This window comes from Vipera ursinii (genome assembly GCF_947247035.1).
Source record: "Vipera ursinii genome assembly, chromosome: 7".
Lineage (NCBI taxonomy): Eukaryota > Metazoa > Chordata > Lepidosauria > Squamata > Viperidae > Vipera > Vipera ursinii.
This window is the reverse complement of record NC_139521.1, coordinates 65,210,505-65,225,130: the sequence shown is the minus strand read 5'-3', so window position 1 is coordinate 65,225,130 and position 14,626 is coordinate 65,210,505. Positions and strand designations below refer to the sequence as shown.

Genomic DNA, 14,626 nt, shown 5'->3' with positions numbered 1-14,626 from the left:
GCTCCCGCCTCCGCCTCCATCCTTGGAAACGACTCCAAGGAAACTCGGGGGAGATTTTGACTCCTGGGGAAAAATCGGCCGAGAGATTCCCCAGCAGCGCCACTTTCCACCGGGAGCTCAGGAGCTCGCTTCTTTTCCCTTCTCAGCCCGTCCCGAGGAGGCTGTTGGCTCGGCCGGGCTGGCCGCCGAGGCGCTGTGGGCGGGGATGGGGAGGAAAGAGGGCGAGGGCGCCCATTTCCCGCCCCGTTACTCGGCGGGGTTGCGGGGAAGCTCTGGAGGCGGCGGGGCTTGCAAAGGGACAATGGCGGGAGCGGGAGGCGGCGGCGGCGGCCGCGCTGGACTTTGCTCCCCGGGCGGTCTTGAGCAGCTGGAGCTGGGCCAGCTCGGCCAGCCCGCTGGCTCGCCCTCGCCGCCGCTTTCCTCTTGCTCGAGGCAGGCCTGGAGCCGGGACAACCCGGTCTTTGAGCCCGAGGAGGAAGACCCGGCCAGGGTGGCGACGGCGGTGGCGGGGCCGGTGCTGAGGATGGACGTGGAGTGGGGCCGGGGCCACGCGGCCTCGCCGACCTCCGGCGGGCCCGGCGCTCGAAGCGGAGACGCCGCGCAGGGGAGGCAGCGGCGGCGCAGGCGGCGGGGCGAGGAAGAGGAGGAGGAGGACGGAGGGGAGCGGGGCCATCCCTTCCCCGCAGGAGCGGGAGACGCCCTGCCCGCCCGCTTCGCTCCCGAAGAGGGCAACGGCGAGGCCGCGGAGCCCCCGCCGCACCGGGTCGCCTGGGCCAAAGGACTGGCCAGCCGACTGCGAGGTGAGTTGAGCGGCCGTCCGGGGCAGCCTCGCCTCCCCGCCCCTCGCCCAGCTGCTCTCGGACGCGGCTTTCCTGCTCCTGGAAGGAAGGGCAGTCCTTGGCGGATGCATCTACCTGTGGCTGCCAGGAGGACTGGGACCTGAAGGGGACAGAGTTCAGCTCAAAAAAACCCCACCCCAAACCGTAAAGCAGGATGGGAGACCACCAGGAGAGCCCCAAGATTATCAATTAGCCTGAAAACTCCCCCCCCCAAAAAAAAAAGTTCCAGAAGGCAATAGCCAATAACTTCCATAATGTTTACCAGTGCTTTTTTTGTAAAAGAAAAAGGTGCCGGAACTCACCCATGTCATACAACCCGCCTTGCCTACCCTACAAGGTTCTATCCAAAAAAGGTGCCGGAACTCCGTTCTGAGCGGTCTATGAGAAAAAAAGCCCTGGTAATAAGTCATAAGTCAAGGACTACTTGTAAATGCTCAAAAGGCACTGAATTTTAGTAATAAAGAGGGAGGGGTTACTGTGTATTTTTGGTACTTCCGTTAACTTCAAGGTTTTTTATTTATTTATTAACTTGGAATAGAATTAGAATGAATAGAATAGAATAGAATAGAATAGAATAGAATAGAATAGAATAGAATAGAAGGAATACAATGGAATAGAACAGAACCTTGGAGGTCTTGTCCAGCCCCCAACTCAAGCAGGAGAACCTATACCATCTCAGACAAATGGTTGTCCAGTCTCTTCTTAAAAACCTCCGGTGATGGAGCACCCACTTTTTCTGAAGGCAAGCTGTTCCGCTGATTAATGGTCCTCACTGTTAGGAACTTTCTCCTTAATTCTAGGTTGCTTCTCTCTGTGATCAGTTTCCAACCATCGTTTCTCATCCTTCCCTCTGGTGCTTTGGAGAATAGTTTGACCCCTTCTTTGTGTCAGCCCCTCAAATAGTAGAATACTGCTATCGTGTCATCCCTATTTCTTCTTTTCTTTAGACTAGCCAAATCCATGTCCTGCAGCTGTTCTTCATATGTTTTAGTCTCCAGGCCTTGTATCATCTTAGTTGCTCTTCTCTGAACTTGTTCCATATTTCCAATAATTGTGATCTGTATTTTATTCCTTTGATGGGTGGCTCGACTTTTTCCAAATTGATATCCTCCAGATGGGTTTGATTTTGATTTTAAATTGTAGTCTGTGGTTTTCTAATTGGAGAAAAAATGATTGTGAATAAAAAGTTTAGGGCTTTCTTTATAGCCCCAAACGTAATGTGATGTTCTCATTTTGGCCTTAAGAATATCCAGATGATCTCATGACAAAAATTACATGGTGCCTATAGCCTTTAACTGGGTGAAATAGTGTATCGTAAGACAAAACGTTTTAAACCAAAATACCTTTAATGGGCTACTGTACAGAGTGCATCCTAAATCTGAAATCCTATGGAATTGAATTGGTGAATTCTATAAAGCACTTTATGACATAAAAAATGTTACGGAGCAAGGGGTTAGACTAGAAGACCTCCAAGGTCCCTTCCAACTTTTATGATATGGTTATAAAACATTTCCTATGGTCAACTGCTGATGTCTTAACTGTACTATACAGTGTAAATGTGAGCTACTTTCAAGGCAGATACATACATCTCTGAATATCTATTTGAATTTTTAAGAACTTTTGAAGTACAGGTAGTCCTCAACTTAGAACAGTTCATATAGAGACTGTTTGAAGTTACAACGGCACTGAAAAAAGTGGCTTATGACTACTGCAACATCCTGATAGTCACATGATCAAAATCCAGACGCTTGATAAAACTGACTCATATTTGCAATATCCTGGGGTCATGTGATCACTTTTTGTGACCTGACAAGCAAAGTCAATGGAGAGACCAAATTCACTTAACAACCATATTACTAACTTAACAACTCTATTGATTCATTTAACAACTGTGGCAAGAGAGGTTGTAAAATGGGACAAAACTCACTTAACAAATGTCTTACTTAGCAACAGAAATTTTGGGCTCAATTGTGGTCATAAGTTGAGGACCACCTGTACCTTAGAAGCTCTGCCACTGTTGAAAACATTGAGAAATCTGGTAAGGAGATATCTTCGAAACAATAACCCAAGGAGATTGTGATTGACTATTTCTACTATAACAGTTAAAATATTCCTGAATACTAACCCTTGCTATCTAAATTTAATACACATTGGTGGAACCTAGCAGTTTTTATAAAAAATGTAGTAGGTAATGCAAATCTATTCAGTTATAATGTGGAACTGGTCATATGTATTTGAAGGGCAATCCACTGTCACTATTTCAAAGTCTGTGTGTGTGTGTGTGTGTGTGTGTTTGAAAACTTGATTTTGTTTTTCCTGAAATCACATGATTTTTCTTCTGAATTCAGATTTGTTGTTACCGTGCTGCAGATGCGGGTATTCAGACAATATTACATAATTTGCCAACTTCACTGCAATTTATTCGCATGCTTTGAGGCCTGTCCCCATTTGCTCCTAAGCAAAGTACGAACGTATCTTGACAACATCTTTCTGCTTTATCTCTTTGACATCACTTTCACCTTGTCTCTGAAGGCCCTGGCCAAGGCAAGCTGAGGTGATCTTCGCCTGTATGAGCAAAAACATTTACAAAATGAAAGGTCTTAAGGAAAAGCTTTAAGCCTTTTCCTTTCCTGAAAAAATATGAAACTTTTACCCTGGGCACCAGGCAGAATTCATAGACTATCTATTTTTTAAGCTATGCTTCTTTTTTCCCCAAAAGTAAAATATTTCTTTGCCAAGTGTTGCAAACTCCAATCCATTCAGAGTGCATTTCAAACTTTCTGTTGCCTGGCCAACCAGCCTTTGCTCATTTGTTCCAGTTCAGGATAGCCATCTAGTTAGTTACAAATTCCAGAAGGGTAGCCATATTAATCCTTAGAAGTAAAAAAACAGACAAGCATAACTGCAGCTACTTTCAGCTTTGTACTGTAAGCCGTTTATTTTTATTTTTTTTATTTTAATTCCATTTATATCCCGCCCTTCTCCGAAGACTCAGGGCAGCTTACAAGCTTAGCAGTAGCCTTCATTCTATGTATATGCCTGCTTATTAGGGCTTTCACACACCCCCAAGCGGCATTATTACAAAGTCAGCTTATTGCCCCCAACAATCTGGGTCCTCATTTTACCTACCTCGGAAGGATGGAAGGCTGAGTCAACCTTGAGCCTGGTGGGATGAGAACCTGCACTAATTGCAGGCAGCTGGTGTTACTTTTTTTTAACTTTTTTTTTTAACTTTTTTTTACTTTTTTTGTTACTTAAGGAGGCATTAGCCCATTGCTCCACCAAGGCTCACTCGCTTCTTTTCATATAATATTGTTTGCTTGTAATTTATTTATATGCAGGATGGTTCACAGAATAGAAGAGAGAGAAAATCCTGCTACAAAGTAGCATATATCTTAAAAGTTAATTTAAAAAACCTCCCACAAGTGATAATTATTTGAGACAGATGTTAACAACTAAAAAGACCTAAGCTATGTTTGCAAGCTTACTTACTGGACATAAAATACCTAAGTTATGCCCTTTTTCTTGCATTGCAATTCCTTCTGTGGATAGCTCATGCTGTTATTTTTAGTAACATGCCTTTGGTATGATGAAATGAGCACATTTTGTACAACTACTGTTTTGATCTATATACTGATTTGATGTACTGTTTTTGGCAACATGTACTGTTCAGTTCTTATGTCATGATCCACTGTTACAGGACAGGGATTGATCTTCATTGTTGGTCTAATACAAAACTGATACAGTTTAACATAGCTTGTTGTTGTTTTTAAAAAAAGTGGGACATGTTTAGAGTACTTTCCTTTGCACTATAACTTGACACATCTGTTCAGATACTAAGACAAATCCCTGATCCTTAAAGAGTAGAGGTTGGCAATCTGATATCCTTCAGAAGTTTTGGATTGAAATTCTTTGCCATTAGCCAGAACTGGTGAAAGTTGAGACCGAAAATATCTTCACTGTCCTAACTTTTTCTCCTGTTGTTCAAGTGGGTGGTAATTGGTACTAGGTAATGTGCAAACTTCTACAAAACTCTGTCAATTTATCATTTGCGGGGGTGCCTGTTTCTCAGGCAAGTGGGATGTGCAACAGCATGCAAATACATCTTACAAATTTTGTACAAATTACACACAAGTTTAATAAACGGATACAGAACAGCCTAGCTCCATGGTGGTGAACCTATGGCACGGGTGCCACAGGTGGCACGCAGAGCCCTCTCTGTGGGCACACGCACCGTCACCCCAGTCCTAGGCCTTCAGCTGGATTTTAAAGAACCTTTTCGCTTTAGGACTGCATCGCCATGTGCAAAAAAAAAAAAGGTTCAATCAATCAATCAATTTCAACTTCTTGTGGGGAAAAAAAAAGATCTCGCCAAGTTGGAATTGATTGATTGAACTTTTTAGTCCCACCCAGTCTGCCGTTACCACTGCAGCCACACCCACCCAATGGGCCATGCCCACCCAATCGTCCACATTCAGCCAATGGGCCACGCCCACCCGGCACCCGACGATACATAAGTGGGTTTTGGGTTGCAGTTTGGGCACTCGGTCTCTAAAAGGTTCGCCATCACTGGCCTAGCTTCAGTGGACTTTCAATAATGTAGAACTTTATAGTTCTTTTTGTTACTTTGCTGGCTGTTAACACACATTTTGAGCTTTCTGGTCTGGCTGCCTTCCAGAAGAGGCTGAGTAACTGTTTTGGCCTATTTGGGATGTTTAAAATCTTTAAATCCTTTTTGATGATTTCTTACAGAGCATGTTGTAGAAGAACCTTTTCAATAAACTGCATTAGTGGAGTATTGCTTTTTAAAACATCAATTTAGCAGTGTTTGTAAATAGTGCATCATCATTGCAATGTATTTATATGCTGTTGCCATTGGTTTCATTGTTACTGTGTTGGTCTTGAGAGAAAAGTTGTTAACTGCCAATAAGACAAAGATAAACGTATTTCCTTACCTAGAGCCAAGTGCTGTTCCACTAAATTTGAATATGTGTTTTTTTGGATTATTATTTTTTTGCCTGCAAAAACTATTTCCATATTTTCCAGTAAAAATTGCACAAGGTGCTTTTTGCTGGCCAAGGTTTGCCATTCTAACTTGGTTAGTCTTATCAGTGGTCTTCTGCTTGAGCTATCTTGGTAGTACTTAGAACTCCAGTGATGTAATATTGATGCAAATGATATACAGGTAGTCCCCAATTTATAACCACATTTGAGCCCCAAAGTCCATTGCTAAGCAAGACAGTTGTTAAGTGAATTTTGCCCCATTTTACGACCTTTCTGGCCACAGTTGTTAAGTGAATCCTGTAGTTGTTAATAACATGGTTGTTAAATGAATCTGACTTCCTCACTGACTTTGCTTGTCAGAAGGTCACAAAAGGGGATCCATGACCCTGGGATACTTCAACTGTCATCAATATGAACCAAGCATCCGAATTTTGAGCATGTGGCCAGAAGGATGCCACAATAGTTGTAAATATGAAAAGTGGTCACTTTTTCAGTGCCGTTGTAACTTCAGTCACTAAATGAATGGTTGTAAGTCAAGGACTACCTGCATTCAGTTATTACACCTTAGGTAGCAATCTTTCATCCCTTTCTAGTTTATTTCCTTGTTTTTTTGGTTAATAGGTATAACCTATTGTACAAAGTAAGTCTTATATTAATCTTGTAAGGTGGAAATAAATGCCCAAACTTATACATCAGACTAAACAATGCCAAACTAGTACTAGTTTATACTGATGCCTTTCATATACCAATACGTCGTATTTCTTACGGATTCCTGGTTATTCTTTTTAAGGTCTGTGGGGTACTCGGCTCATGGAAGAAGCTACAACTCGAGAGAAATACTTGAAAAGCGTTTTGCGAGAGCTAATAACATATTTGATTTTTCTTGTGGTCCTATCAATCTGTAAGTAGTCTTTGCTGATATTTTAATGTGATGGTAAACTGATATTTAATACATAATGGAATAGAGTCTGAAAGATTTCTTAATTTGAGGCCATGGTTATTGCTTATCCAGTCAAATCTGATGTTCAGAAAATTGCTAATTCATATAGGCTATAATAACTTCCCAAACCTGTTCTTTAATTCTTATGGCTGTAGATTGATTCAAGATCTAGGGAAAACAGTTTGAAGAAGATAATTCTAAAAGTATAGTACAATTTCAGTCTACAATTTAAAAATAAGAAGAAAAAATGTATAGTCTGAGATTTTACAAAATCAGCTATAGTGGATATATCAGTTAGGTAGACTTCTACTACCGTAAAACAATAAATACAATACTATTAGTTTTACAAGGTAGAGCAGATCAGGAAACAGTCACACACAGACACACACAAAAAAACATATTACTTACTATAAGCTATAATATCAGAACCTGCAGCCTTTCTCCTTCCCTCTGTCTGTCTATACCAGGGGTTTTCAAACTTGGCCCTTTTATGACTTGTGGACTTCAACTCCCAGAATTCCTCAGCCAGGCACACTGGCCTATACCATAGAGTCTTAAATTGACATTATCTTGAGTTTTCTTCTCACAAGTTCATGTTTTCCTGGGCTATGTTCATGTTTCCTAACTGCTGCTGCATATTTTCTTCAAGGCTATTTCCATAGTCCTCTGCACATATTGTATTCAAGTTATATTTCCTTTATAAAGCCAGCTGTTGTGGTCCAGCCACTTTCTCTCAGCTGAACCCATCACACTGGGTTGGTATTGTGGGGAAAATAACAGGCAGAATATTAGATGCTGTATGCTTGCCCTCTTGAGTTATTTATAAAAAATAATAAATATGGGATACAAATAAGTGTGTCTGTATTCCCATTCTGTTGTTATTTTTAAAATTGATTAATTTGCAAAATAATATCTTATAAATAAATGTAGATATTTAAAATATTAAATATTACAAATACAACCTTTATTAACAATAAAGGGAGATTGTGGCCTTGTTCTTTTCATTACAAAACCAACATGATATTGTTGTTGTTCAGTTGCTAAGTCCGACTTTTCGCAACTCCATGGACCATAGCATGCCAGGCTTCCCTGTTCTGTATTGTCTCCTGGAGTTTACCCAAATTCATGTTCACTGCATTGATGACACTGTCTATCCATCTTATCCTCTGCTGTGTCCTTTTCCTTTTGCCTTCCTTCTTTCCCAACATCAGGATGTTTTCCAATGACTCCTCTCTTCTCATTTAGTGGCCAAAGTATTTCATCTTCAGTATCTGTTCTTCCAAAGAACCGAGAGGGTTGATTTCCTTTAAGACTGACTGATTTGATCTTCCCCTGCAATCCACAGGCGCTTAAGAGCAGTGGTGGGATTCAAATACCGTATTTTCCGGCGTATAAGATGACCCCCTGACTTTTGAGAAGATTTTCAAGGTTTTTCGTCTTATACGCCGGAAAATACTTACATGCCCGTTGCCAAGTGTCCGACACAAGCCCGATTCAGATTCAGCCCCGTCTGATGCAAATGGTGCAAAGCCATGCGCTCTTCCAGGCCAGACTCTGCAAACAGCACACCAGAAGCCGCAACCACCGCGGGAACTCTGAGTCCCCGCCTTTCGGCAGCCTGCACAGCCAAGCGCAATTCGGCTTTGAGACAGCATTTGCAGACGGAGCAGCCGCCGCGTCTGGAGCCAAGCCCCGCCCAGGAGACGGTTGGCCAGGCGGGCCCGGAAGACGTGCTAGAGAGCCGGGCTTGGGGCGGCCATGCCAAGGCCGGCTGGCGAAGGCCGCTGCATGTTCTGCGGGCAAGAGGGGCGCCAAGTACCGCTGTTCCGCACTCCGTGACCAGGCAAGCGATTCTTCCGGTCGGTACGGGTCAGGCGGTGCCTCGGCAGGAGCAAAGGTGCTACCTTCCTACTGTCTGTCGCGGCCTATGGGCGCGACATTCAGCGGGGCCCCTCTTTGCAGCACGCCGCACGGGCCTCACCCGTCTCCCCATGGACGCGCCTCCCTCGCTACGGGAGCCACCCCCGCCATCCCTGCACGCCACAGACGCAGGCCCACCTCGACTCATCGTGAGCCTGCCTTCCGCGCGTCGGCTGCTTCTTCCGACCGTCCGACGCTGTGTCCGTCCCTCCAGCGATCGCCGGCCTGGCTCGGAGGCAGGGGAGGCTCGCGAAAAGGAGGCTTCTCCCTCCTGTCCAAACCCCAGTGGCGACGGCAACAGCAGCGGCTCAGCTCCAAGCCGTTCCGTCCCCTCCCCCGATCCGATGAGTGATTGACACACCAACGCGCGGCAGCTGGCCAGCGCACGCATGCGCAGGACAACTCTGCCAGGTCTCGCCCGGTACCAGCGGGCTCCGCAGCGTCCTTGACCGGGACCGGACCCATCTGGGCTGCAGTGCCTAGACGCGGTGTGGGCTGGGAAGTTTGGTGGCGACATGCTGGCTGGGAGGCGGCTTCGGAGCGCGTTGCCGGGGACTGCAGATCAGAGAGGTGAATAGTATTTTTCGGCGTATAAGACGACCCGGCGTATAAGACGACCCCCAACTTTTGAGACGATTTTCATGGGTTAAAAAGTCGTCTTATACGCCGGAAAATACTGTAGGTGGACAACCGGTTCTCTGTGTGGATGCCACTTCCAGAAGTCCATTCTGGACCTGGGCAACAAAAAATTAGCTACCGGTTCTGCTGAATTGGTGCAAACCAGCTGAATCTCACCGCCGCTGAAGAGTCTTCTCCAATACCACAATTCGAAATCACGATGGGTCCGTGTATTGATGATATTAAAAGAGCCGTTCTCTCTTCAATTATGGGATTTATTTTTTTTGTCCCTTTGAGTCAGTCTTGACTCTTGCCAATTACAGTACATGCACAAAGCCTTGGTAATTTTTTAAAAAAATAATTTGCCATTTCGTTCTTCCTAGGACTGAGAGGGAATAACTGATCCAAGATCCCCTGGCAAGCTTCGTAATCCTGCTTCAGGCAGGGTTAGAACCCACAGTCTTTTGATGTCCAGCTTGGTGGTTTTAACAAGCACATCAAACTGGGTCTTAGAACATTTTAGGGATACATAAAATATTGAAAGAGCTCTGCCTTTTGTCTGCAATGCAATCTCCTGCGGAGTTTTATTTCTGCTAGAGAATATAATTGGGCAGGCGATTAACTGAATGTAGCTCCAGTTAAGTGCTTCACTAAGTAAACCAACTTCGCTTTTCCGGACACCAAGACAAATAAATTAGAACTGCATGTACCTTTTTTATGTTTTTGCTTTTTGCTTTTTTCAGATATTAAATATAAACAAATAGGTTTAGTATTAGAAACTAGTCCGTGTCCTAATGATTGGATAAGAGGACTGCCTCCAGTGTACGTTTTCTTCAGAAACTGAATCTAGATAATTTCAGTTTCAATTCAGTTTTATTACAGCATTTAGCCAGCAAATAAAACAAAAGGAAAAGAAAGAAAAAAATAAACAGCAAATATGCATATACATCAATCCATCTTATTCTTTTAGATGGCTACAGGTTCCCCATTGTCCTGGGTTCCTTCAACACAAGAGTTTCTGGAAACGTATGAAGGATCTGTTGAACAGAATTCGGAAGAACTATATTTACTTTTTGGTTGATGTTGGGAACATTCATACATAATATGAATACTTCTTGTGCATTTAGCATTAAACATAGACAATCTCTGGCATCTAGGCTCATCCTAAAGAGCCCCATGTGAGATAATTCTTGATAATATAGCAGATAAAATATTGCTTGCTTACATGTTACAGATGAAGATGGTGATTAATAAATTTCTATCTGAAATACATATTATTTCCAAATTCATGTTTACAGTATCTTACGGAATGGTGAATTCTAACATTTACTACTACACAAGAGTAATGTCCCAGCTGTTTCTCGATACACCAGTATCAAAGATGGAGAAAACCAATTTCAGATCTTTGTCTACTATGGAAGACTTCTGGAAGGTACTAATTGAAATGTGATTCTTGATATCGTTAAGCTATATGCATATCACTCAGATTTAACATAAATTATGAGAGCCCTGGTGGGCACTGGTGTTAGAATGCAGTATTGCAGGCTAATTCTGCTGACTCCAGGAGTTCGATTCTCACCAGCTCTCAAGGTTGACTCAGACTTACACACACACACACACACACACACACACACACACACACACACACACACAAACACTTTCTATCCACTGCAGGATGAAGGCCTCTTCCGCAAGATGGTTTCTTTTGCCAATTGGGCCCACAACACTTACTGATGTTGATGATCCACTTTGTTTTAGGTCTGTTTCATGGATTCTTTTTATCAAGTGGGATCCATTCTAGGACTGCCTTGGTCCACCTGCCACCAATTCTTCTTCCTTATGTGACCAGCTCATTTCCATTTCAATCCTTTTACTCTCTTCATGATATCGTATACCAGACATGTCAAACACAAGGCCCGGGGGCCGGATCCGGCCCGCGAAGTGGTTTCATGCGGCCCGCGAAGCCATCCTGGAAACAGTGAGGGAACGGCCCCCACTGCCTTGGCTCTGGCCCAGAAACCCTCCTCCTGCCAGAGACCCCCAGATCTGTCCCACTCCTGCCCCCATAGGCACCCTTGATGCGAACGATGTAGAGCTGGCCACGCCCACCCAGTAGGACATACGCACTCTAGCCATGCCCACCCAATAGGCCACGCCCACCCTGGCCATACCCACCCGGCCCCCTGAGGGCAACCGCAGTGCTGATGCGGCCCTCAATGAAATTGAGTTTGACACCCCTGTCGTATACTTTTGATTGTTCTCTAATCATGGGATCCCCAGCCCCCAGGCCACGGCCCACTAACAGGCCGTGAGCTGTTCAAAACCAGAAGGCCCAATGCAGCAAGCAGGCACACGCACGTGTATGAGCACCAGGTGAGCCCGTGCATACGTGCTCCATTTGCACAAGCGGCAAGCACTCATGCCCACCGCTCACGCAAATGGAGCTGCACATATGCACACGCACGCCCGCAGCTCATGCTGAACCATCACCTCTCCCCCCCCCATGCTGTTCCGCAAAGGTGGAAAGGTTGGGGAACTCTGCTCTAATCCATGTGCAGGTCTTTCTATCTTGTCTTTTAATGTCGAACATGTATCTTTCCATGGCTCTTTATGACATTTGTTGCTTTTCTATCGATTGTGAGCTTAGTGTCCATGTTTCACTGGCTTATGTTAGAGCAGGTAACACACACTGATCAAAAACATTTCTCTTCAGCCATAGGTGGAGGTTATTCTTGAAAATTATTATTAGTTTGCTGAATGCCTGCCAACCACATTTAACATGCTGTTAAATTTCCTTTATTGTATCACATTCCGTTGAGATCCATTGGCCAAGGTGGTCTACTATATCTATCGTCTGTCTGTCTGTCTGCCTGCCTGCCTGCCTGTCTGTCTGTCTGTCTGTCTTTATCTATCTATCTATCTATCTATCTATCTATCTATCTATCTATCTATCTATCTATCTATCTATCTATCTATCTGATAAAAGGGATATTTAAAAATTAAATTAAATGACCAAATGACAAGAAATCTTATGTGAGGGGACAGTGATCCTCAAGGCAGCTTATTAACTTTAATATGAATTAAAAATATTTCTTTTTTAAAACATTTTTTAATGGCTGAAATTTAGTAGAGTCCAGCAAGTAGCATCAGAGGCAGCACATCGCTGATTCTCAATCTAAAACAGTTTGCTTAATCTTTCAGTTCACTGAGGGGCCGTTGTTGGATGGACTGTACTGGGAGATGTGGTACAATAATAAAACAGTGGCAGAGAACAGAAGTTTCATCTACCACGAGAATCTACTTTTAGGAGTGCCTCGTATCCGGCAGCTGAAAGTGAGGAATGCCTCATGTTCGATACCTGAAGATTTAAAAGATGAAATAAAAGACTGTTACGATGTTTACTCGGTGGCTAATGAGGACACTGCTCCGTTTGGGCTCCGGAATGGGACAGCGTATGTATTTATTCACATTCGTATAGACCAGGCGTGGGTAACTGTGGCAACTTTATGATCTGTGGACTTCAACTCCATGTTGGCTCAGGAATTCTGGGAGTTGCAGTCCACAGGTCATAAAGTTGCCATAGTTGCCCATCCCAATATACATAGATGTCTTAGCTATTTAACAGGACTTAAAGCTTCTAAGGCCTTTAAACAACCACATCCATAGCATCAGATAACAACTGCATTTCTTCATTTATTTGTTAGCTCCTTCATTCATTCATTCATTCATTCATTCATTCTATTTAAAGTTTATTCTTATGTTCTGGAGACCAAACCTCTATATGCTTACCAGATGAGCCAGCTATGAAACTTTTATTGATCAAGACTTAATAGTGTATTTGAATAAGGCAGAGGAGGTGTAGAGTACATTATCAGCCCTTACGTTACCCATACTATCGGTATGCCCTACCAATAGGACAGTACTCCATTTTTGATGTTTGACCTCAGTAATGGGGCATGCTACATGAGCAACCCATACCCAATTTTATACCAAGTATGCTCATGCTTTTCAGTGCTACTAAGACAGCTGATAAACTATTCTGGAGATGGCCCCTGCAAGTTACTATCCTGTTGCTGCCACCCCACCTACTAGGAAAAATATTCAATGTATGGCGCATACCGCAGATTCAACGGATATTCAAATATTTTGTCATCATGTTTTACTTCTGATGGGGAAAAAAGCGCTTAGGGATAATTCGTTTCATAAGTGTTCACGATGACGGTAACGGAGGTGGGATTCTAGTAATTCTCATGATTCTAGTGTTGTGTTTTAGATGGACGTACAGCAGTGAAAAAGACTTGAATGGGAGCAGCCACTGGGGGTTGATCGCCACATACAGTGGAGCTGGCTATTACCAGGAGCTCTCAAAAAGCAAAGAAGACACCTCTGCCTTGATTGCTGTCCTTAAGAACAACTTGTGGCTTGACAGAGGCACAAGGGCAGTATTTATCGACTTTTCCGTCTACAATGCAAATATCAATCTATTCTTCATTGTCAGGTGAGCATGGACTGTTTGACTATTAACTGAGCTTTAACTCTTGATTTGTGAAGCCACCTTCTGGTGCATGTGGGTTTCATCTCCATTATACCCAACAGGAAGGCCATGCTACCCATAATGTGTTTTTTTCTCTCACGAGGCTATAGTTAACATTGTCTATTTGAGGTATTTTTTGTAAGATTAATAGCATGCAGGTAAAAGTTCCAAAAGTACTTTTTTTTTAAGACAGTTTCGCTTCTCATCCAAGGAGCTTCTTCAGCTCTGACTGGATGGTGGGGAATGGAAGGATTTATACTCCTTGCAGACAGCTGGTCATTTGCATTCTTTTAGAGAGTCGTTGAGGATCTCTTTGGAGGTTTACCGGTGACCTCAGGCTCACCTGAGTAGTGCAGATGGGTGACCTTGAGGACACAGATAAACCTCCAAGTGGCCTCAATGACTCAATAAAAGAATGCAAACGACCAGCTGTCTGCAAGGAATATAAATCCTTCCATTCCCCACCGTCCAGTCAGAGCTGAAGAAGCTTCTTGGATGAGAATTGAAACGTCTTCAAAGAAAAACAAAGTCCAGTTGCCTCGTGAAAAAACAAACACCTTTGGGACAACCATGATCTGGATGACTGAGAATCTCCATAAACATTTAGGTAAAAGTTTAATTACAGACAGTCCTTGACTGTTCATTTAGCAACTGCTCATAATTACAATGGCACTGAAAAAATTGACTTATGACCAGTTCTCACACTTATCATTGTTGCAGCATCCCTGCTGGTGTGTGATCAGAACTTGGGCACTTGGCAGCTGGCTTGTA

General features: G+C 43.6%; 1 protein-coding gene across 1 annotated transcript in view; it reads left to right on the top strand.

The window, feature by feature from the left end:
• Positions 1 to 271: 271 nt before the first annotated feature.
• The window catches only part of PKD2 (polycystin 2, transient receptor potential cation channel), a 33,385-nt gene continuing 19,030 nt past the window's right edge, over positions 272 to 14,626 (top strand). The window contains exons 1-5 of the mRNA XM_083367026.1: positions 272 to 800; positions 6,634 to 6,744; positions 10,620 to 10,753; positions 12,523 to 12,773; positions 13,595 to 13,819. Coding sequence (XP_083223152.1) covers positions 302 to 800; positions 6,634 to 6,744; positions 10,620 to 10,753; positions 12,523 to 12,773; positions 13,595 to 13,819 — 1,220 coding nt within the window. The 5' untranslated portion in view covers positions 272 to 301. The remainder of the gene's footprint in view (positions 801 to 6,633; positions 6,745 to 10,619; positions 10,754 to 12,522; positions 12,774 to 13,594; positions 13,820 to 14,626) is intronic.